Source organism: Labeo rohita, chromosome 6, assembly GCF_022985175.1.
Source record: "Labeo rohita strain BAU-BD-2019 chromosome 6, IGBB_LRoh.1.0, whole genome shotgun sequence".
Lineage (NCBI taxonomy): Eukaryota > Metazoa > Chordata > Actinopteri > Cypriniformes > Cyprinidae > Labeo > Labeo rohita.
In genome coordinates, this window is record NC_066874.1 from 25,807,658 (window position 1) to 25,834,318 (window position 26,661).

The 26,661-nt window shown below is 34.1% G+C and overlaps 1 protein-coding gene across 7 annotated transcripts in view; it reads left to right on the forward strand.

Annotated features, from left to right (window-relative positions):
- cadpsb (Ca2+-dependent activator protein for secretion b) overlaps positions 1-26,661 on the forward strand; it is a 95,955-nt gene that overhangs the window by 17,076 nt on the left and 52,218 nt on the right. For all 7 annotated transcript variants that reach the window (XM_051113248.1, XM_051113249.1, XM_051113250.1 and 4 more), the window contains exons 2-3: positions 10,485-10,598; positions 15,148-15,480. In XM_051113248.1, the coding sequence (XP_050969205.1) occupies positions 10,485-10,598; positions 15,148-15,480 (447 nt within the window). The remainder of the gene's footprint in view (positions 1-10,484; positions 10,599-15,147; positions 15,481-26,661) is intronic.

Sequence of the window (26,661 nt, forward strand, 5' to 3'; positions counted from 1 at the left end):
AATCCAATAATTGCAAGTTTATTAAACAATCCAAAAAGAACAGGAACCGAGGGAGAACAGCAGAGACCAGCAACCACAACGAAACACTCTGTGAAACAATACAATCACCGACAAAGACCAGGGGCACCACCAAACTTAAATACACAGAAACAGGGGAGTGGTCACAAACGAGGAAACGAGGGGAAGTACAAATAAGGGCAAGACTGAACCAAAAGAACAAACCTAAGGGGGGGAAACCTGGACTAAACCAAAACTAAACAAACCAAGGGGGGAGACAAAGACTAAACCAAACACTAGAAACACAAGGGAAAAACACTAGGAAGAAACGAGACAAAACAGAACATAACCCTGACAATGATAAGGCATGTCATAAATAGCTGTTACATGGGTAAGTCAATAGTTGGCGACAAGTGACTGTCTTTATGAGTGATTCATTGATTCGTTCAAAATGTTAAATTCATTCAAAATTTTAAATTAATTCAAAAAGGTAAGGTAATTGACTCATTCACTCATCTGATTCATTCAGAGCCACTATCGTTGTGTATGAGTTCATTCAGTTAACTGATTTGTTCAAAACACTGATTCAACCAGGAACAAAAAAAGGAAGATTACATAAAAATGCACAGAAATAATTATCTGCATTAACACATTTTAAACTTTCTTGTTTTTCCAAGTTAGATATGATCCTTGCTGAATGTTCTTCTTCAAAATTAGGCTAAATACAATTGTTTATTTTTTCTTCATGTTTACATTTATAATAATTTATACTAAATTCACAGAATAGCAGTAGCAAATTAATTAAATAAGATTCCTTATAAGACATGTCATAAAAAAAAGTGTATTAATTGTGGGTATTTTTTCAATGACTCTTCCTGCACAACAAGTGACTGTCTTTATGAGATTCGTTCCGATTCACGCAAAACGCTAAGTTCATTCAAAAAAGAAACAAAAGTGCTTTGAGGCAAGTAATTGAATCATTCACTCAACCGATTCATTAAAAGCATTCAGGAGCAAAACAGGCCACTGTCATTGTGAATGAGTCATTGATTCATTCACTCAACCGATGTTCAAAAAACTGATTCAGCCAGGAACAAATAAGAAAGGTTACATAAAAAATACACGCAAAATATTTATCTGCGTTATCTGTAATCTGTTTTAAAAGTTATGTATAATCCTTGCTGAATTCTCTTCTTCAAAATTAGGCTAAATAGAATTGTTTATTTTTTTGTCATGTTTACATTTCTAATAATTTATTACTAAATTCACCTAATAGCAGTAGCAAATTAATTAAATAATAGGCTATTCCTTATGATAAGACGTCATAAATAAACAGATGTGTATTAATTGAGGGTATTTTTCAATGACTCTTCCTGCACATTACACAGATAGGTCAAAAGTGACTGTCTTTAAGAGTGATTCATTGAGTTGTTCTTTCAACCGATTTGTTGAAAACGCTTAATTCATTCAAGAAGGAAACAAAAGAGCTTTGACTGAGTTAAATTGAATCATTCACTTAACCAATCCTTTCAAAACATTCAGAAGCGAAACAAGCCACAGTTGTTGTGAATGAGTCATTGATTCATTTACTTAACTGATTTGTTCAAAACAATGATTCAGTGAGGAACAAACCCCTGTGCGTGATGATGCCACTTTGTGACTGTACTGTTTGGAAATTTGTTTTTGTAGCAAAAACAGACAAAGTAACTGAAAATATCCTGCCTAAAATGTAAGTTGCTATTTTTACGAATATCAGCTGTCTGCCTTTTCTCCACCCTCTTATTTATTTATTACTCAACATATCATAATTATCTTAAGTGTGGTTGATGACTTGAAGTTCAGTTCAGATTCGAATGTGAATGAAATCCAAAACGGAGATCTTATGCCTTTCAAACAGCAGGTATGAAATGCTAAATGCTGGTTTGCATGGTGGTTATTAATTTTCGATGTAATGTGCTTGCGGGGACTGCACAGTAGAGGGCCGGTGTCTCTGCCTTGTGGCTCAGAGACACCAAAACTAACCAGCTGCTATCTTCAGCACTGGCTTTGTGGGTTCATAGCTCCTCTGCGCTCTAAGCATCATGCTAAACATAGAAAATGCCATGGAGGGACGCAGGGAGGGGAGAGGAGAGGAGGAAAAGAGTTGCGGGCTGCAGGACAATGCAGAACACTCTGTTCCCCTTTGGCAGATCAGTTCCAGGGAGTCCAGTGAAGCTGGGGAATGATTCGTCAGGGCAGTTTTGTGATGCTAATGTTCCTAAGCCAAATCAGCTTTGACGATTGAGCCCTGTATTCAGAGGTTTCATATTATTTGCTCAGTGTCTGTGCATGTGTTTGTAACTGCAGTCCTGCTGGTATTGTTTCCTTGCCTTTATTTAAGAATTCTGTTTGTTTATGTGAATGGTTTTCTATGTGCTTGTTTGCTTATTGTTCTGATTGTTAATTGCATCCACTGTACAGCAAGCATTAATAAATGTTCTGCTAGAAAGTGCACGACCCCTTTGGTATGATTAGATGTGCTGATATTCTCATTGGCACATCATGCTAATAGCATCATCAATGCAACAAAATGAGTTTGTGCAGAATCACACTATCTCTAATGCTTAACCACACAATCTCATTGATTCAGTTTTTCCTCATTATGTAATAGATATGTGATTGTATAATGTACATTGTATCTTATGTCATCACTTAAAATATTCTTTTTATTTAATATTATATTACATAGATTTTTCAATTTATGGCAGAGTGAAAATGGCTGTTAATTATTTAATGATAATATATAATTTGCAACAGACCAGTGCCTGCTTCCCAATGAAATGTTACATATTACTATCTGTTAGGTGGAATTTATTATATGATATAAGATAATGCATTATTTTTTCAAAAGTTTGTCTCTGTAACAGGAAACGAAATGAGAAATTTGCATGTTATCTTTTTGAATATTATTCAGAAGGGGTCGGTAAGATTTTTTTTTATTGTATTAAGCAACAATACTTTAAATGGATCAGAAATGACAGTAAAGACTTTTAAATTGTTACAAAAATGTAGAATTTATTTATTTTTTTTTTAAATAAATGCTGTCCTGGAAAAATGTATCACGGTTTTCACTAACTGTTTACAACATTGATAATAATAAGAAATGCTTTTACAGCACTAAAATATATTAAAATTGAAAACTAAAAGGTTTAATTATACTTACATATATAAAAAAATCTTACTGACTTGTTTTTGAAATATTTTCAATGGCTTCAGTCAAAATGGCTTATTAAATGCATTAATATAATTTATTTTAAGACTTTGAGATAAACTCTGAAAACAAGTGGGAAGATCCATTTAAGTTGTACATAATGTACTTACAAATGATTACAGTGCAAGTGCAATATTTAATTTGGCTTTGTGTGTTCCATTTAAATTCAGCCTCTTGTTCCATTTCATTTAGTTGTCTGGGTCTAAATTTGGCAAACACCTCCATTTTCTCTCCCCTATTCAGTTATGTAACATGTTTTTTTTTCATCTACCCCTTTCTTTGATGCCAGGCTTGTATGTAGGAAACTGAAACCCCAAATCCAAAAACAAATTTACATTGAGATAACTTCAAATTAAATTTGGTTTAAAAGGACTTTCTTTTCTTTTACGAAAATAATTAAGATGCGAACGATTGAATGCAAACGTGATACTTCCCCTTCTGTGAAGTAACATTGAAATCACTCATCCATATTTCCTCTCTCTCTCTCTTTCTCTCTCTCTCTCTGTCTCTCTCTCTCATGCATCATCTCTGGCCCAAAGCAAAAGCTGCTGCACTCATGCAATTATCATAATTACTAACGACTCTGCAGTCTGCTGCTGAGTGTGCACACGCACACACTGAAAGAGTGCCTCATTTTCTTCCGCTGTTTCTTCATTCACACAAAAGAAAATGTACACTTTTGTTTTTCACACAAATGAAATGTAAATGACGCTATAAATAAGATACGGCTGCTGAAATGATAATGTTATAGCAGGAGAATGGATTCATCAGGTGAAGCTGAAGTAAAAATCACTGTGATTGTGTTTTTTTAAAGAAAGAGTGTCTTGAGTCTCATTAGCTAAAGCTGAAAAAGACAATAAGCCAAAAAAGTTCAAGCCCAGATGAACCGTCTATTATTTCTGTCTTGTTAGGTGGTTCTACCGAATTGCTCATTGGAGAAATCACTTGACAAGTGCAGTTTTCCATTTAGTGTTGACATATTTCCTTTTGAAACATGATGTTACATTAGGACTAGATATATTGGTTCTTGCTAGATGGTTGTAGAGGAGGAAAATTTGTATTAAATTCTTTCTTTCTGATCAGATAGTGATTTTAAAATGTATTTTTTAAAGAGATTTGAGGTTTGCTGTAGTAGTTTGTAGGGAAGCACTTACTTATTTAAAATGAACTTGCGTTGGTGGTGACGTATGGAGGTTGAAATATGTGTTTGACTGCTCCAGAGTGTGTACAAATGAATCAGGCTGTTACAGGGCAATCATGATAAGAGGGATCCAAAGGGAATCAATGGGAATTCTAAGATGGGGGTTGGAGGTACCATTAAAATGCTGATGGATATTGGTTACGCCTGTGTCTAGAGGCTCAGTAGAGAGAAATATAGGGGAGCTTTATACAGCCTAATGTAATTATTCAAAAAGTGGTGATGTTCTATATTGTGTTACACCTGCGAAACACATTCATATAGTATTACAGCATTTTTTCATATTTTCAGTTTTCATTTAAATTTAATTGTGATTTTTTCAAATAATTTTGTTAAGTGCGTATGCCATTTGTATTTTTTAAGAATATATTTCTAGTGCTTTACTTTTCATTTCATATTTAGTTTTAAGTAGTATATACTTTACCTTATTTAATTTATTTTCCAAGGAAGCTTTTCTAATTTCTAATTTTTTTATCTAATACTTAAATTTTTTTTTATTTAATTTCATTTACCAAAGAAGAGTTTTTATCTCAGAATTCTGACTTTTTTTTCAGAATTGCATAATAAACTCACAATTCAGACTTTTTTCTAAGAATTGCAGGATATAAACTTGCAATTCAGATTTTTTTAAGAATTGCATTATAAAAACTCGCAATTCTGACCTTTTTGCTCAAAATTGTGAGACATAACCTCACACAATTCAGAGTTTTTTTTTTTTAGAATTTCATGATATAATCTCACAATTGTGCGTTATATAATTATATAATTCTGAGTAAAAAAATTGCATGTTTATATCTCGCAATTCTCACTTTATAACTCGCAACTGCGAGTTTATAGCATGCAATTTTGAGGGGGAAAAAAACAAAATTGTGAGTTTATTTCTTTATTTCTTAGTATTATGAGTTTTTAATTATGCAATACTGATAAATTCACAACTTTGAATTTATATCACACAATTCTGACTTTATTTCTCAGAATGTCAGAACTAGGGGTTATATCCCACAATTCTGACTTTATTTTTTTTTTAAAATTGTAAGTTTATATCATGCAATTTTGAGAAAAAAAAAAATCTAAATTGTGAGTTTATTTCTTTATTTCTCAGAATTGAATGTTTTTAATTATGCAATACTGATTATATAACTCGCAACTGTGAATTTATATCACACAGTTCTGACAAGAAAGTCAGAGCTACGATTTTATATCCCACAATTCTGACTTTATTTCTCAGAATTGCAAGTTTATATCTCACAATTTTGACTTTATAACTCGCAATTGCGAATTTATATCTCACAATTATGAGAAAAAAGTCAGAACTACGACTTTATATCCCATAATTCTGACTTTTTTTTTTTTTCAAAATTGTGAGTTTATATTCATGCAATTTTGAGAAAAAAATCTAAATTGTGAGTTTATTTCTTTATTTCTCAGAATTGCAAGTTTTTAATTACGCAATTTTGACAAAAAAAGTCAGAACTCAGAAAGTTTATATCCGACAGTTCTGACTTTATTTCTCAAAATTGCGAGTTTATATCTCACAATTATGAGAAATTTTTAAAATTGTGGGCTAGTAGATGTAAACAATATGGGCATTAAGGATGCTGTGAAATCGAAATGTAAGTTTTGAGGTGTTTAGTCCATATCTGTTAGTTTTGAGGCCATAGATATGCTAATGTGCTTCAAAATACTGACAAAATAAACTTCTAACAGACCTGATGCATTTAAAATGTATAATCTTTCTCTTCATAAACAGTGTGTCCTCCCTTTGATGTGTACCTTATATTCAGCTTCCTCTTCCAGTATGAAATATGTCAACACAGGAAAGAAAATAGCGCCTTTAAACACCTGCATTCGACTGTCTTCATTATATATACATGGATGAAAGATATTCATATCATACAGGGCACGCACACACACTAACACACTCCAAAGCTGTCAGGTTAGAGTGTTAACACACATCACCTCCGGTGTGCCTGTACCCGGCCTTCATAAAAACTATTCTGGAAATAACAAAGAGAAAAAGCATACTCTGAAATATTGAGGGCTGCAAGCTGTTCTTCAGGGTTATAGTATTCTCTGTACAGACAGTTCAGAAGGCAGATAAAGTCAACTGCTCTATGTGTGTGTGAAGGAGAGAGGACAGTAGCAGAGAGATGAACACACAGATGGTGCTGTGATGCCTCACAGGCACATGCTACTTTGTACTTTTCCACCTTCCTCCTACACACTTGCACACAGAAAACCCTGTTTCCTTTAGATTTTGTCACACTGGTGGTTTCAAGGCGAACGGCAACATAACGTCTTGTTAACTTTGTGTTTTTTTGTATGCTTAGCAAGCCACCATATGCATGAAAGAGCAATAGAGCACATTTAAAGGCTTGGAATGTTTCAGTGAGATAATAAAAACTGTGACTAAACCTAGAAAAAAGAAATATAGTCATGCACATCATTGGTCCCTTATCACATAAACAGAAATAATGCATACATACTTTACAGTAAGGCTAAAAATACTATATGTGAGGGGTTATGTACAGTCAAACTGTCTTTTTTGCAAAATGTACTCTGACAAGATGATTAGATGAAGATAGGGTTTATCTTTTGTGATAATGGCTCACTGTAAACTCTTCTGCTTATTGCACTGGTACTTACCAAATGAATAAATAAAAACCTATGAAATATTGATATGAGTTTTTATAATGTGAGAAGAAAGAGTGGAGGTATATGGAAGATGTAGCACAGCTTTGTTGGAAATCACATGCTCCTACAGTTTATAGGTCATTATGCTAAATGTTTGACCACAGAACGCCATGATGGACCAATCAGGATCAATTATTCCGGTATACTATGCTAGGTTATACAGTAAAACGGTGGTTTTACTTGTGAACCTGCTCTGAGGACAGGGATAAACAATGATAAATGCAAATGAAATTCAGTTAAAATTAGGGCTGTCAAACGTTTAATCATGATTAATCGCATACTAAATAAAAGTTTGATTTTGCCTAATATATGTGTGTGTGCTGTGTGTAATTATTATGTATATATAAATACACACAAATGAATGTATATATTTAAAAGAAATTTTATGTACAAAATATTTTTATTTATATATATTATAAATTATACAAAAATTATAATAAATACATATACTTGTAAATATTTTTTAAATATATATGAATGTGTTTGTTTATATAAACATAATAATTACACACAGTATACACACATATATTAGGCAAAATCAAACTTTTATTGTGTATGCGATTAATCGCGATTAATCATTTGACAGCCCTAATTAAAATACTTTTTGAAAGATTGACTCTTAAAATTAGTGCTGTCAAATCAATTAATCGTGATTAATAGCATCCAAAATGCGCATATATTAGGGCCCAATGAAATCCTTTTTATTTTTTTCCAAATTCCATTTCATTTTTTTTTTCAAATTCCGTTTTTTCCATTTAAATTTTTCTGGATTCCGTTTTTTTCCTGTTTTAATTTTTCTCAACTCCTTTTTAATGGTAAATTACATTTTATTAATCAAAGAGCATGTCTAATTAATTAAAATCATGAAACTTATACAATTTCAAATCAATTTAATAAAGGTTTAACAAAAATGACATGTTTAGGGCCCTATGAAATGTTTTATTTTTTCTCACCATGTTTTATTGTTATCAAATTCTGTGTTTTAGCATGTCTAATTCTTTGAATTCATACTTAATTTATTTAAATTTATTCTTAAAATAGCCTTGTGAAAGTTTTTTTTACCCTCAGAAATTCTGTGTTGTGTATTTAAAATGTTCTGGTTATCAAATGAAGGCATAAAACATTAATTTCATTTATCTTTTAATTATTGAAAATTAAGCAAACTTTTTTTTGCAAACAAAGGGGAATTTACCATTAAAATTAAAATGTGGAAGAAATGTTGTGTGATTATACCCTAAAAAAATAATGTTTGCTTAATTTAGGAGTAGTAGTAGTACTATATTTCTGGCACAATGTCTTCAAGTTAAACCGGACTTTTATTTTGACGGGTTGCCGTGTCTACCTTTACGTTTCTGTGTTTTGTGATATGATGCTAGTTTTCCCAAAATGGAACGGTCAAATGCTGAAATCACCATGAGCGTCACGTGCACTTTGGTGTGTGTATTAAAACAAAACCGCTCGTCTGCTCCTTTCATTAAAACAGAGACACACAGAACATCCGGGATTCACATTTAAATGAAATTTACAGATACCAGTCCATATTGCGGTTTGATTTAAGTGTGATGACCTACTTTTGATTAGTTCATTCAAACTTTGACAAATTCCGTGACATTCCGCGTTATTTAGTAAATTCCGTTTTATGACTAGATTCCGCGATTCAGTCTGCCTTTTTTTTCAGGGCCCTGATATATGTGTATTTGTATTTATTTATACATATAAATATACACAGCACACACACACATATATATTATGTAAATACAAACTTTTATTTTGGATGTGATTAAGCACGATTAATCGATTTGACAGCACTAGAGAAAATGTTTTTTGATGTCAAATGTAGTGTGTAAAAATGAAAAGAAAACACGACCCAGGCTATGTTAAATACTGGTTCAACACGGATGGTTTTGTGCCGACCACAATGTGTTTTGTGCTTTGAGTTATTGCCTCTGTTGTTAATTGCACTGAAATCACATTGATATGTTTATGCACTTAATAGCTGTGCACTTCTCATATTCAGCAGCCTAATACAATATTTGGCCCAATGTTTGCTGCATGTGTTAGGCTGATAAATCACACACTGCTGTTTATGCGTTTACAGAATTGACAATTTTCCTATTCAGCCTGTCCTGTCGTAATTTTGCATATTGTTGTGCAGTTCAAAGTAATATAAAGGGATAGTTCATTAAAAAATGAAAATTCTGTCATTATCTACTCAGCCTGGGATTGTTCCAAACACATTTGCCTTTATGTTTTCAATGGGTTATGAAAGTAAAAACATAATATCTTAAAATCTTAACACAGCTCTTTTGATGTAAGTGATAATGTAATGTAAATAAAAACATAACATGACAGAATTTTCATTTTTGAGGGATTTTTTTTTCTTGGCTTGTTTTTATATATTAAACAATTTTATAGTGTTGGCCGCAATGTTTTATCCACTGTAAAATCTGGGCCCTGATGCAAAACCAGTTGATAACCACTGCCATAAAACACAGTGGCACTGTAACTGTCAGTGCTTCGCTCTTTTGCTTTATGTGAGGAGGAGGAGGATACTGTTTGGCCTGCTCTTTTTCTCCTTCACAACACTTCTCTCATTTCTGTTGCTTACTCGTTCGTCACTCTGTCATCTTGTGCCCTGATGACATTCAGGGAGAGTGATGAATCACATTAGAAAGAGAGAGAGAGAGAAAGAGAGAGAGAGAAGGAAGTAGAAGCGTTTGTAGGCTTGCGGTGAAATTAGATGTATTATGCATGAAAAATCAACATATATAAAAAATATGAAGAATTCAGGTACACAATTTCTGCAAAGGGAAAGTTAAAATTAGAGCGTGCAAGTGAGAGAATGAGTGTGAGAGAGATGTAGCTAGAGATATCTGGCTGTGAGAATAGAGAGCATGTGTGTTATTGAGTTAGAAGGTGGGTGTTTCTTTCTTTCTTTCTTTCTTTTTTGGCTTAAAGCAGAAAGCGTATTTTTAAGTGTAGACTTGAGAAGAGACTATGTACTTGTGGGAGTGTTTTGGGAAAAACAAGGATGTATTAAATGTCTCTTCCTAAAAAAGAACCCAGTTTGCTTTGTCATGTGTTTCTGAAAAATCTCTAACCCTTTTTGCGGTAACATCATTTACTTTAGCCCTGAACCGTAATAGAATTGGATCCATATCTGAGTGTGCAAAAATCTGATAACAGATTCAGCGGAGACCATTTTAGATTGTGTCACTGATTAAAAAGCTAACATTTTTTTATATCATATTATCTGTAATAACTACAAACGAATACACTGCTTTTTGCGTTTTCACGAATTATCTGAATTTTGACATTGTTTTATTTTTTCGTTTCTCCCTGTAGATCACCAAGCAGCAGCTGCAGACCACTAAGGACCGCTTTGAGTCTTTTCTCAAAGGAGACACACAGATTGTGGCGGATGAAGCTTTCATCAATGCAGTTCAGAGCTATTTTGAGGTGAAGTATCATTGCAACAGTAGAGTGAATGGCGGAAATTGACCCGTGTATTGCCCAAGTAATTACTCATGGCATTATTGGTCGCTCAGCCTTTTTTTTAACATCTACTCTTAAATTTTTTAAGCATCAGTTTGGTCTCAAACCTGCCGCCTCAGACTTATCGGCCTATTTTGGTTTGATATTTGACCAACGGTAAAATAATGTATTGTTTTCCTTATTGGTCAAAGGAGAATGTTGTTAAACTGTTAAATGGGCATTTTATGTTTATTGCTGTGTTACTGATATGTGACCCTGGACCAGAAAACCAGTCATAAGTGTCAATTTTTCAAAACTGAGTTTGATACATCATCTGAAAGCTGAATAAATAAGCTTTCCATTGATGTATTTGTTAGGATAGTCCAATATTTGGCTGAGATACAACTATTTGAAAATTTGGAATTTGGGGGTGCAAAAAAATCAAAATACTGAGAAAATTGGCTTTAAAGTTGTCCAAATGAAGTTCTTTGCAATGCATATTACTAATAAAAAAATAAGTTTTGATGTATTTATAGTAGGACATATACAAAATATCTTCATGGAACATGATCTTTACTTAATCCTAATGATTTTTTGCAGAAAAGAAAAATTGATAATTTTGACCCATATAATGTATTTTTACCTATTGCTACAAATATACCCGTGCTACTTAAGTTTTGTGGTCCAGGGTCACATATTATATCTATATAATGACCTGTGCACTACCATTAAAAAGTGAATGTGCAGTAATGTTAAAAAAAAAAAAAAAAAAAAAAATATATATATATATATATATATATATATATATATATTATATATTATATATTAAATTGATAAAAAGTGACAGTAAAGACATCTAAAAAATATGTACTCTTTTGAACTTTATATTCATTAAAGAAACCTGAAAAAATGAATGGGTTCTAATAAAAATGTTGAGCGGCACAACTGTTTTCAATATTGATAATAATAAGAATTTCACAAAATCAGCATATTAGAATGATTTCTGAAGGATCATGTGACAGTAAAGACTGGAGTAAACAGCTTTACCTTCATTGGATTAAATTAAATTTTAAAATATATTATGAGCACGAAAAACAAAAACATTAAAAAAGCGTTACTGACCCCCGAACATTTGAGTAGTTTATTAAAAAAATATTTTTTTAAAAATGTGCAACGTGAGAGCATTTATAATAGTCTAGTTTTCCGATTGGCTAAAAAAGTGTAGGCCACTCCCCTTTTTTGTGCATTTTTACTAGGACATGGGTTTGATTTCCCAAAATCACATAAAAACACTATCAGACAGTTAGTTGTTTATGCTTGCTTCCTAAAAATTGCTAAACTAATAGTAAATATTAAAGTATTAGTTAAAGGACATTTAAGTAGAATTAGCAGCGAAAAGTCATCTAGGAGCTTTACTATTAACATTTTTCTGTGAATTCACCAAATTGTCCTTTACAGAATCGTGCGTTACATTATTTAAAATGAGTTTGGTGTCTCTGTCCGCGTAAGGTTGTGCCATGTTAACCTCTCCTTTAGGCGATTAGCTCAGGCTAATGATGGAAAACAACAATGACCCCTTGATTATTGCACCGTGCGTTTAAATGTTACATAGCCAGTTGTAGTTACCGCACTGCAGACAAAACATTTAGATGATGACATGACTTTGTAAGTCAATTACCATAGAAATGAGTGCCTATATAGCCCTTCGGGGACGGCTCTCCTTAGCTAAAACACAAGTGTTTACACATGCCCTGTGAAGAGATTGCTATTCTAATAGATTCAGATATTATGGTAAGGTCACCACATTATTTCCTGTTGCTGTGGTTTGGGCCTTTGTGCATGCTAATTACTTGTGCAATATGGCTGAAAGTGGTTATTAGAATACTTCAGTCTACTTCACATATGAAATCATTAATACATGTGCATTGTGTTTAATTGCTAAAACTGTAAATAATGATTTCTTCTAGCCAGTAGCAATTACGAGATTCTCACGAGTGTTGTATGCAGTATGAGTGCTAACTTAGAAATGTTTAGACATATGTGAGAATTAATAGCTAATCATATAAAGTAAATGAAAATGTATGTAAAAGTGCAACAGGCAATTATTTATGAAATGGGCAGATTGTGAACTGCAACTGCAACACTTCATAAAATCTGTAGAAAAACAGAAAAGGTACTGCTAATGTTCTGCAAGGACATTTCCTTTAAGCCTAAAACACAATATGTGTTATACAGGTGTCAAAACAATATAGAAAATTCATATTAACATTGTAACATATGCAATCAGACAGTTTTTCCCTTCAGGTTGCCATAATGATCCAACTAGAAGAGCCACTGCAGGGTCTGTTTGCGGAACTGTTAATTTCCAAATCAGTTTGTCATAGCAGGCCACAGAAAGAGAAGCTCATTGTAAACTGCAGTCTGGATTGGGACCAGACAGCAATTTAAAGCTCTATTTGTCTTCTTGAATGGAGAACGATAGAAGGGCTTTTAAAAGGACAGAAGAAAAGCAGCTGCCAAGCACTCCACTTGTTAAGAAAAACATAAATCACGTTTTACTCGCACCTCTATAAAACTAGATTTGAAACATTGTGAATAGGAAAAGAGGAGGCAGTTAGAACTCAACAGTCATTTCGGGTTGAACTAAAGAATAAAATCACAAATGTTCTCTCCCGTTATTCCGGTTTGAATTAGGAAGTATCTTCTGAATAATTCAAAGCGAGAGCCCATAGGACTGCAACATTTTTGCCCACACTGATCCCATAATTTCAAAGCTGCGGAATTTTACAGTTACCATTGCTTTCCATGGCTTTAATGGCGTTGGTTATATTACTGCAGTATATCACGGTAGATGATATTGTATCTATCACAGCATAGAATATTAAAAGAGCACTGAGGCATAATTTCCTCTAGCAGATTGGAGTGATTGTTTTGAAGTCACCCAAGTGAAACTTTTTGAAGGGGAGTACAGTTTTCCTGGTTTTATCACCACCTCACCTTTAAAAGGATAATTCACTCAAAAATGAAAAATCTGTCATTAATTACTCACCCTCATGATCTTTCAAACCCGTAAGACCATTGTACATCTTTGGAATAAAAAATTAAGATATTTGATGAAATCCGAGAGCTCTCTGACCCTGCATAGACAGCAAGGGTACTACCATGTTCAAGGCCCAGAAAGGTAGTAAGGACATTGTTAAAATAGTCCATGTGACATCAGTGGTTCAACCATGATTTTATGAAGCTACAAGAATTTTTGTGTGCAAAGAAAACAAAAATAACGACTTTATTCAACAATAGAATCAGTTAAATGGTTTAAAAAGTAATTAATTTTTTTCAGAAAGCCTAATTTATCAAAATATTTTAAAACATTTGCTGCATGGCTAAAATATGCGTGTAAAATAATGTTGAAATGTCTACAAACATTATAAACATAGCAAGGCTAGGCATGTTTAGTTCCCTTACTCCACAACAAATCCTTTCAATTTAACAGATCATATTCAGAAAAGAACAAGTATTAAAAAATAAGTAGCTACATACTGTCAGACAAGCCAAAACAAATTCATTCAGGATAAAAAGAAACTGAAACCAACGTTGGGTCTCTCATTTGACACATTGTATTTAGGTATTATGTAAACCTGGGTTTGTACTCGTGGGCACTCGTGTTCCAATATTCACGTAAAACAAAATGTTTAATGCTTAAACTGTTAAAGGTTTGCTTTTATTTGTGTACATTCACAATAAAAAAAAACAAATCTCTGTGCATTTGTAAAATAAAGAAAAATAGGATGCCGGTTTTTGCTGTCTTGGTTTCATTTGTGCACCACAAAAATAACCCAAAACTGCGCATACTAGACTACTTGTTGCACAGTATTTTTCTTTGGTTTTGTTAATATATGATTTAAGTAAAATGTATTTGTCATACAGGCCTATTTTTTACAAACAGAGGTTTACTGTTAAAATTGATGCATGTAAATAAGATAAATAACATAAGACCATTAAGTTTGTTTAATAAACGAACAAGGTACAGACCTTTTCTATAGGAACCTTAAATGACTTTTGTTGTGATCTGGCACTATATAGAAAATAGAAGTAAATAAAATTAACTTGACCTTCAAGGGGGGCCGGGGGGTGCCCTGAATAAAGTCATTATTTTTGTTTTCTTTGTGCACAAAAAGTATTCTCATAGCTTTATAAAATTAAGGTTGAACCACTGATGTCACATGGACTATTTTAATAATGTCCTTATTACCTTTCTGGGTCTTTAACGTGTCAGTTGCATTGCTGTGTATGCAGGGTCAGAAAGCTCTCGGATTTAATCAAAAATATCTTAATTTGTGTTCTGAATATGAATGAAGTTCTTACAGCTTGGAGCAACATTAGGGTGAGTAATTAATGACAGAATTTTCATTGTTGGCTGAACTATCAGTGTTAGTGTTTAGGTAGCATATAGCATAAGTCCTTGACTAAAACTAAAAACTAAAAAAAAACTCCAATTCTAAGTATGTCTTGAATTATTTTTTGTGAACTGCAGGTTTTTCTAAAGAGCGACCGTGTTGCTAAGATGGTCCAGACGGGAGGTTTATCCGCTCTTGACTGTCGCGAGGTGTTCAAACGGCATATCGAGAAACGCGTCCGGAGCTTGCCAGAGATCGACGGTCTGAGCAAGGAGACTGTGCTGAGTTCCTGGATGGCTAAGTTTGATACCATCTACCGTGGAGACGAGGACCCCCGCAAGGCACAGCAGCGCATGACAGCCAGCGCAGCTTCCGAGCTCATCCTGAGCAAAGATCAGCTCTACGAGATGTTCCAGCAGATCCTGGGGATCAAGAAGTTTGAGCACCAGCTGCTGTACCAAGCTTGCCAGGTAGGTGGGAAACTTCTGCAGGGGAGGAGCTGTCTGACTCAGTAGACACAATCTGACAGTGAGATACTACTCTAGGAAAATGATTACAGAGATTTCTATGTACAAACAAGGTATTTTATTTGTTTTGCCCTGAAATGGGTAACTCAAGCAGTTTGTGATCTAGGATTCTTCTTCCGCTGTTTAATTGTTAATTTATATACATATGCATTAGAAGGATGTCTTTGCTGTTGCAACACTCATCGTTGTGCATATCAAGACCCTTGCGTTCTGTTCCAAGCTGTTGCACTCAGTCTGCTTTGAATGCAAATACACGTGATGTTAACATTCCCTTAGTGTTCACACTGTAATGTTACCGTAAGATCCCCATTGTACCGAGATCTAAGTAAGGCAAAGATATCCCCCATGACTACTTCAAACAACATAATATTTTTAGATCTGAAATAATTTGTTCTTCACAAGTGAAGGACGTGCTTTGGTTTCATTGTCCTTGAGTTTATAATAATCAAATTCCCCTGCCTCACAGAAACTTCCGTGCTGGCACAGTTATGATGTTTGTCTAGAAATACAGAAATTACTGTCATTCGGGGATGTAGAGAGTAATCAGGAAAAATTTGCAATTGTCCCTGTATTCACACAGATAGTAAAATGGCTTGTTCTGAAGTTTTTATCCTTACTAAGGCCAAGCTTAATTACTCCTTGTTATGTATTTGTGGAAAAATAATGATCATTTTTATTATTTCTTATCATTGGCTGAGCCAGGATTTGACATGTTAGCACAGCATTTACATTCTTTGGGAATATATGTGAATGTGTCTCTTTACATTAAACTGGGATGCAAAAATGTATTTTAACATTGAAAAAAATACACACATTACCTTAGGACAGCATCTTTAAAAGGTGTTAAGCCAAAAGATACATCTGTATGAAAAGCACTGGGCTTAAAAAATTGCAGACTCTTATAGTCGTCAAATTTGAGCTTTTTCCCCCCTCAGCTATGTTGAGAGAGATCTCATCTGAGCCTCCGCCATTAAAACTGTCTTTTTCAAATGTGCTTTGAAGATGGCTAACCCACTTTTCCTTTTTCACTTTTCCTGCTAGCTCAGACTTCAGGGTGGGGAATTAGCATACAGTCTCCCCATGTTTGTCACTCAGAAAGCCAAAAAGCACAGCTAAAGTGACTGAAAATCTGTGTTAGTCCGTTTGGTCCTTAATGGATCTTATATTGCTCAGATGGGATGCTGCAGAGCATTTACTTGGAGACTAAGTTTATTTCTTTGTCCTAATTAAACATCCTCAGTTTATAAATATGGCCAAATAGGCATTCGTTAAAAACTCTTAGGGGATCTATAAAACGTTGTAAAATGCCTTCGGGGGAATTTGTGACGGTAAGAAATCGTTAATGTATCAACTGGTAAGCGTGTGTTTTCGATGGATGGACAAACAGCGAGTGAGGGGAGCGGAACAAGTAGGAGGGAAGTTCAGCATAAAATCTCCTCAGTCCTGGCAGCGTTCATGTCAGTGTAGTCAAAACATCACAGTGCTGGCAGGGGCAAAATTGCTGCATCTGCTGACAAATAAGCCCACAACCAGCATTTTTCGCCATTTCTGTGTGACAAGTATACCTGCGAGCACTGTTTCCGTGACAAACAAACAATGTTTTGCCTCTGATTTTCTGCCAGTTTCATAGGCACTTTTTTATATTGTCGAATGCAGATGGTACATACACTTAGAGAAATACAGAAATAGTTGAAAGTTCTGTCATCATTTACTCAGACTTGTGAGCGTTTTCAAACCAGTGTGATTTTCTTTGTACCGGGGAACGAAAAGGAGAAGTTTATGCTCCTCTTCTCCATAAAATGAAAGTCAGTAATGACCATAGGCTTTCAAGTTACTGCAGACAGTTTTTTTTGGGACAAAAAGATATTCTTTAAAAGTTTGGGGTCAGTACGATATTTTATTTTTTTTAATTTGGAGAAAGAAATTAATGCTTTATTCGGCTAGAATGTATTGAGTTGATCAAGTGACAGTAAGGACTTCTACACTGTTACAAAAAATTTCTATTCTAAATAAATGTAAACTTTTGAACTTTCTATCTGGGTTAATGATGTAACACTTAAATTAAGTTAAAAATAGTTGTAAATGCATAAAAAGATGGCATATATATGAAGTATCTCCCCCATGCATGTACCCACTTTAACTTTTCAGAAAACATTAGTTATTTGTCATTTTTATGTTATTCAAAGTAAATAATAATAATATTAATATTAATAATAATAATAATTAAGAGCATATAATTTTAGTTTGGTAATTATGCATTTATTAGTAATTTAATATTTTTAAATAATATATATAATAATATATAACTATTAACTATTTTAATTTATTTCACCAAATTCCACTTCCAAGCTAAGTAAAATAAACACTCGCCATAGGCACCATTTTGGTATGAAAAATTTCCATTTGGTAAGGGATAAAATTTTTAAGGAAATTAATTAATATATTAATTAATATATTAATTTTAATATAAATCATGGTCACACCACATGACATTTTTTAAGGCTATGGCCAATTCATTGAGATGAAAAACACTACAACATTCGTAATGTTTGAACAGTTACAATAGATAGTATTTTATATTTATATTTTTTTGTGTTTTAAAATTGGCTTGATGAAAATCCTTATACGTCAGTGTATGATTTTTGCAACAATATTAAACAGGACAACTGTTTTCAACATTGATAATATGATTTTTGACAAGATCATATGATACTAAAAATTCAGCTTTGCTATAACAGGAATACATTACATTTAAAAATACATCAGAATAGGAAACAGTTATTTAAAACTGTAATAATATTTCACAATATTACTGTTTTTAATAGCTTTTTAATCAACTAAATGCTTTGGCAAGCATAAGAGACTTCTTTCAAAAATATTAAAAACTGACCGCAAACTTTTGAACTGTATGACCTTTTTAATGATTTAAATTCCTTGTTAGGCTTAATGAATACAAAAAAGGGTCATAAAACTATAGCTTCAGGGTTTTGGCTTATTAGAGATTATTTTAGAGAAGCCTCCGAGGCATATGCTTTCTGGAGTAGATGGAGAACTCATGACACAGCTAAAAGAGCTATTTTAAACCCACTTTGAATAGATCACAGCCGCACATTTGGGATGACTCAGAGGCTAGGGTGTCATATCTTCCTGTTGGCAAGATCAACGCTTTTTATGATCAAAAAGCTCCTGTAATTGCTTTGGGAGATCATCAATTAGCTGGTCAATCAGCATTGATTTATTCCAGCTTTGAAAAACTAATTTGGCGAAAGGTTACTTATGTTTTTTTCATGATTTCAGAAACGTTACAACTTTCAGCACTCTTAGCTGATCTCGCAGCAGGCAGTCGGTTGGATTTCCTAGACGGTATCAAAACGTGTTTATCATGAGTTTATTTACACAGTAAACAAGAATCGATTGGGCCGCTCCACATCAGACCAAGCATATTTTGCTTTTGTCGAGTAACGAAAAGCCTCTCTCTCGCTCTTTCCCTTTATCCTCAGGAAGGACTCTGTTGTGTGGGTCGCAAGGCCATGTGTAGGAGGCGTTTTCTCTTGGCTGCCAAAAGATGCTTCATACACCACCTGCAGTGTATTTAATGAAAGCACAATCACACATAATTGGCAAAAATTGTCTGGCGCTCTGTGGATTCAGCTGGAGCAACTGCGCTGTTGACTGCCCTGCACATACACATACCCATCATCACAAATAAAAACAAACGATCCATTGCGTTACATTCACGGCCAGTCTTTCCTCTGGCTTTGTTTTAAAATTTTCAGAGCTGAAACCATGTATACAAAAGTATTTGGACTAAAATGACTAAGTAGAACATCAAATGTGACCCTGAACCACAAAACGCGTAGCACAGGTATATTTGTAGCAATAGCCAAAAATACATTGTACGGGTCAAGATTATCCATTTTTGTTTTATGCCAAAAATCATTAGGATATTAAGTAAAGCTCATGTTCAATGAAGATATTTTGTGAATTTTCTTCCGTAAATATATAGAAGCTTAATTTTTGATTATTTTTTAATTGCTAAGAACTTCATTTGGACAACTTTAAAGGAGATTTCCTCAATATTTATTTTTTTGCACCCTCAGATTCCAGATATTGTCCTAACAAGCCATACATCAATGGAAACTTATTTATTCAGCTTTCAGATGACGTATTAATAATAATTTTAAAAATTTATTCCCATCCTACAAATCAAGTGACATCTTCAAATAAATTATACTACACCTGATGCTAGTTTGGCCACTAGATGTAATCACTGCTTATTTCATCAGCAAATATAGTAGGCTATTTGAATGTAGAGGTGCTCAAAGAGTATGTTATTATCAGCCATTTGTGCATTAATAAACAGAAACCTTTTACAGGAAACCTGTCAAAGGTTTGATGAGTATTAGTGTAGGGTTGCTTTCTGATTATTTCACCACGCAATGGTTAATGAACCATGGCGGGCATTTGAGGCGAGGGTGTTTCGGCTAATAATATTTGCAAACAAAGCAACGGAGACGGCGTATTTAGTGTTTGCCGGTGCCATAGCGACTGAAAACAAAGTCAACACGTCTTACTCTAGCGCAGCATTTCTAATAGTCATACAGATAACGTGAAACTGCATTTCAGGGGTAATGTGTTGGGATTCAGACATTGTAAAATATATTTTGGGTTACTTATCAATGTTATTGCTCAAATGGCTTCTAAGTCAAGTTAAATCTCTTCGAGATAATGGAAAACAGTGAATGTGCCGTGCAGCTGTAGTTAGTGCTAGCTCATAAACTGGTCCATTCACGCACATCTCCCTCTAGTCACAAATAGATTCTCTCTGTGATGCACACCTCTGGTGCTCTCAAGAGCCTCCTCATTGAATTACTGAATAGATTCATTCAGCCTCTCCTGTTTCTTCCCTCTCATTGTTGTCTGTTCTTTGTTGTTTAGGGGACGTGTATAGCTTTGAACATTGGCTTCTCTGTCAGCTTAACAAATGTATGTAAAGAATTGTCTGAGGGTATTTACAGTCTAAATAGATACATAGATACTCCAGGTGGTAGGATTGGAATACTTGCAATATTTAGGAAAAATGTATGAATGTTTACTAGATGACTAGAATAGCTCTTAAGAATTAAAGGATCAGTTCACTTTCAGAATAAAAATTTCCTGATAATTTACTCACCCCCATGTCATCCAATATGTTCATGTCTTTCTTCAGTCGAAAAGAAATTAAGGTTTTTAAGGAAAACATTCCAGGATTTTTCTCCATATAGTAGATGATGAACTAATCAATGCGAGCGTAATGCAAGAACACGCGAATCACAGATAAAGTCCAAGACAAGCATTTGTGATTAAAAAAGTATATGAATTTTTATTTTTTAAAGAAAATGACAGATCATTTTGCTAGATGAGATCCTTATTCCTCGGCTGGGATCGTGTAGAGCCCTTTGAAGCTGCATTGAAACTGCAGTTTGGACCTTCAACCTGCTGGCTCACATTGAAGTCCTCTATACAGAGAAAAATCCTGGAATGTTTTCCTCAAAAACCTTAATTTCTTTTCACCTGAAGAAAGTTGTTGTTGGAGAGTGCATCTTTTTTAAGTCATTTTTGAGTCTGAACCGTCTTATTAGGGTTGGACAAAAATGTGGGTGTTCACACTTATGTTATAGTCTTAACAAGAACCTTTTTCAGAATCTCTTTCCACTTTTTACAGACAACAAGACTGTTTCTGCAATGTGTAAAAAATTAATAACAGGGTTTTGTGATTATTATTAAATAAAATATTAAACATAAATACAATACTCCTATTGGAAAATGAAACAGAACAGCTTGATTCACATTAAATGAGTCGATGTGAGATGATGGAACACTGGCAGCATATATAAAAACCCTAACATAAGTTTCTACAATAGCAGTATGTTATTTTTGCCAAGTCTACATACAGTAATTATTGTGTGCATATGAAAACTGGCAGTCGTATTGTGCTTTGTCAGACAACCTCTATCTCTCTCCTTCTCCCTCTTTCTCTCTCTCTCTCTAAAAGCTCCTTTAATTTGTCAGCTCCATTGCTTTGCATTTTAAGCTCCTGTTCATCTCCTCAGAAGCAACTGGAAAAGTTGATACAACCCATTGCAGTCCAGCTGACCCAACAACAAAAGCACTTTTTTTTCGTGTGTTGGTAACAGTAACTGCAGAAATAGAGAAAGAGAGAGAAGGTTGGTTCATTGCTGCCGGTGACAGGAGCTGATTATGTGCTCCACTAATCAACAGCTCAGAATGAACCAGCAGGGTTACGACACACACACACACACACACACACACACACACACTGCAAATGATCATTCACATTTTTATGCTATCATGCACTGAAACAATGCATTTGTTCTATATAATAATGTGCATAATTGGTTGTCTTTTTTCCCTAACAGCCCTTCAAAAGAATGTGACCGCTTCTGCCCTTTTTAAAAGAACAGTTCTGCTGTTCTGTCCTTTCATTATTTTATAGTACAAGACGAACTGTGGCATATTTGACTCTTAACTATTAAAATGGAAACCATCAATCATTTAAGAGCGTATCTCTGTCTACCTGTCTCTCACTTTCTCACTTACTACTTCTCTTTCTGTCTTAAGGGCATTTTATACAGTGCATTTCAGGCAGTAAGATATATATATATATATATATATATATATATACACACACACACACAATTTTTACATTTTTAATTTATATATATATATATATATATATATATATATGAAAATGTAAAAAAATGTACAAAAAACATATATATGTGACCCTGGAACACAAAGCCAGTCATAAGGGCCAATTTTTTGAAATTGAGATTTATACATCATCTGAAAGCTGAATAAATAAGATATATTTACGGTAGGAAGTTTCAAAATATCTTCATGGAACATGTTCTTAACACTGGTCTTGTGGTCCAGGGTCACACACACACACACACACACACACACACACACACATGTTTGTTTTTGTGAATTGTGGGGACTTTCCATAGTCTTCTATAGTTTTTATACTGACCAAACGATATTGTCTATCCCCTAACCCAACCCTAACCCTAAACCTAGCCCTCACAGAAAATATATTTGCATCGTTGCACTCTCAGATAAACATCATTTACTATTTTTAATAATTTTTTAACATTGTGGGGACCGCAGGCCCCACTATAAAATAATTATAAAAAATATTTATAATTATTTTAGTTTTAAAAAAGTTATATTTGAATGCATTTAAATACATTATTTTTACATAATGTTTTTACATGAATCATCATTAAAATATAGTCAGCCTGTGATCATCTTTTTTGTGTTTATGCATTTGTAGCAATACAAAATTGTACCAATTTATATAGTTATAAATTTAAATAATGCCATTATTTTTAGTTTATCATCATGTTTATACAGTATAGGTTTGTGTTAGTGACATTTGTACATAAAACGTGTTATTTTATAAATTAATTTTCATTTTATTTTATGAAAAATGTTTTTTTTTTATGAATTAGGCTAAGCATATAGGCAGACTGAATATGAAAGATTTTTTAGGATTCATATAGCTCAGGAAAATCAACAAAATCCTTTTTTGACAGCAAAAAAGGTTTTATTGTGAATAAAAGCAATAGAAAGATTTTTTTAACCTTTACATTTTTTTTAATCTTTCCACATGCACAAAAAAATCTGGATTTTTGAGCACAAGCATGGCAACCTGTATTGCTTTTAGTGCCGCCTCCGTTCTGCCGCCTCTGTCCCATTGAAAATGAACAGTGTACTGTGTAAAATTGCCTTACAAATCCTTCCTTTTTCTTCTTCTTTGGTGTGTGTCTTAATACCCTGCTTTTGCTGACCATTGCAGCATGTTTTCTAATCTAACCCCACCCATGCGCACACACACACACAAAACCTCTGTCACTTCCTATCTGCCAGATTGGCCAGTAGATCAATAATACAGTAGCCGAGATGTTCAGGCTTTTGAATATATCAGTGGACAGCCGAAGGTCACGCTGTAGGGTTTAGTCACATGACTCGATTGTGTGCTATCTGCCCTATTACTTCACACAATGTCACAGATGTCACTCTCCCGTACGCAGCGGAGGAGCCTTGAAGGGAAGAGAGAGAATCAAGACAGGTGGAGAGGTGGTTGAGAGAGATGCTGTGAAGTGTGTGGTGACAGCAGAAAACAGCGAGAAAGAGAGAGAGGAGGAAGAAACGAGCAAGGTTGAGAACACAGTCTGCCATCAGCAAATCTAAATGTGTGAATGCATTATTGATGCGGTGAGTCTCTGAGTTTCACTCGCTCCGTCTCGGTGAGGACCGAGGAATCGGGGCAACAGCTGTCGGGAGCTCCCTCTGCTGAGATGCCGTCTAACTCTATCATATCACGGCATGGAAGCGAACATTACTGTTCAAACCCCGTGCCTATTACGCTGGGTGCTGTACATAAAACCAGCAGTGTCTTTTGAATAAAAGCAGGGGTCATGAACTCCAGTCCTGGAGAGCTGCAGTCCTGCAGAGTTCAACTCCAGCCCTAATAAAAACCTGTAGCTTCTTAGTGACCCTCCCAGAGAGTGTCTTACTATTGGGAAATGAGAGAGTCTGTATTACTTACTACTGGAGAAAGTGTAACGGTCAGCTTTGGATCACATGTGCCTTGATAACCAATCACATTACAGACTTGAAGTCACTGAATTTCAGTCAGAGTTGTGCAACGCTCAGTCACCGTTTACAGATACCATAGGAGTGAATGGGAGGTGTGGTAAGCTGAATCCCACTGGTCACAAAAAGTCAGTGACTTCTCTTATAAAACAACATTTTTGTCAGTGTAAACTCTAAAAATAGTTAAAACCAAGACTATTGTTTAGTGTAAAGCATGTTTAGTGTAAAACATGCCAATCCTTGAGTGAAAGGTAAACATAGTTGACTTACTGTATAATAGAGAACTTCATCACAAGACTCAAACTCAACTTTATTTTATTTTATTTTATTTTATTTTATTTCATTTTACCTATATTTGAATTTATTTCATTTAGTTATTTTCCTAAACGTATACTTGAATTTAGTTCTCTTGGTTTGAGAGACTGCATTTGGACAAGAATTGTTTTTGGAATTTATTACTGTATTAACTATTTTCCTAAAAATATATACCCAAGTCCACATATATATTAATTTAGTAAGCATTGATGCATTTTATACTGCTTTTTTCGGGCCCTATGAAATCTGTTTTATTTTATCCCAAAATCCTTTTAATTTATTCTCCCCAATTCTGTTCTTTTCTGTTTTCATTTTTCTGGATTCCATTTTTTAATTTTTCTAGACCCTGTTTTAATGGTTAAATCAAGAAATATTAAGCAAAAAACATGTCTAATTAATTGAAATCATAAAACGTACACAATTTAACAGCAATTTGTTAAATATTTAACAAAAATTACATTTTTAAGGCCCTGTGAAAGTTTTCCATTAATTTTCTGGATTCTTTTTGAATGGTTTCAAAAGCATCGATAATTGATTGATTGGATAAAAAAATCAATTTATTGTTAATTTATTCATTTGTTAATTTTAATTTCCTTTATTTCTTCTGTGTTTTTACATTTTTCTGGTAAATAGTCTCTTCTGGTAAATATCCCTTAAAACTAATGTTTTATAAATAATTTTATTAGTAGTAGAACTATCATTACCTAAAGTAAATTTTTTTCTCTCACCGTTTCTTAAAGTTAAACCAAACTTTTATTTTGAAGCGTTGCTGTGAAGACCTTTAAGCTTCTGTTTGTATATGATATGACGATAGTTTTTTTTTTCAAAAGAAACAGTAAAATGCTAATGAAGTGACTCTCAGACAGAGTATGTGAGCGGAGTGGAGTGGGAGCGGAGCGCAGAGTGGAGCGGTGTGATTTTTAATAGAGTGAGGAGCGGAAATTTTAAAAGTCGGAGCGTTGTGGTTTTTACTCGCTCCAAGAGCGCTCCACTACCGCTCCATCACGAGTACAATTCATGACAACGACCCAAAATATAACTGAATATATAGCAAGAATTCATGTGTTAAACATAGCCTATTTAGCTAGCTTGATAGAGATGGATAACTCAAATCAGAAAGAATGTGAAAACTAGGATGACGTCAATGGACGAGCATAAAGTTATAGTTTTCAATGAATTAGTTTGTTCTTTCAAGATATTTAATATTTTCAAGTGAAAGCGTGATTTAAACAAGTACAACACTTATTCACGCAATTGCTCTCTCAATAATGCATTCAAACAAATGTAAACTTACTGTGGTACTTCATCTGTATATCCGATTTCGAATGAGAAGAAATCTATAAGAAATGCAGCGATCTGTACGTAAAATAACTGACGAAACGTATTATTATTATTATATTTTTTTTTTTATCACAAACATTTGCACTGCAAAAAGCAGCAATTATACCTTTTAATGCTGACTGACAACATGTTAGCTTGGCATGAGGAAAAAAAGTTTGCGCACTAGTGTTCCAATAAGCCACTTTAAAACTACTTTCGTTTTATTTCTGTTATTTTCTTCTTTTAATATACGTTATGAACAGAACTGTGGTATTTCAAACATACTGATATAGTTTAGACGCGGAGCGAAGGCGGAGCGGTGTTTCTGGTATCAGTGAGCGAGGAGTGGAGCGGGAGCGGGAAACGGTGAACCCGGAGCGGAGCTGGAGCGGAGCGGTTATAAAATGCACGGAGCGCGGAGGGGAAATTGTTGTCGCTCCACTCCGCTCACATACTCTGCTCTCAGAGCAGTTCTAGAGATTATGTTTGTTCTCATGTACTCATAATGAGGCGGCAGAGGCTGAAAACACTGTGAGCGTCGCTTCAGTATGTGTGTAGTAAACAAATTAATTTTCACAGAGACACACAGTACATGCAGGATTCATATTTAAATTACAATTTTGTGGCTTAATATTCACATACACTAGTCCATATTGCATTTTGATTGAAGTGTACTGACCTGCTTTTGATTTATTCATCCAAAATTTGGCAAAATCCGTGACATAATACAGTAAATTCCATTTTTATGACTGGATTCCGTAATTCTGTCCACGTTTTCCGCATCACAGAAATCATAGGGCCCTACTTTTTTGTATTAAAGTAATTCAT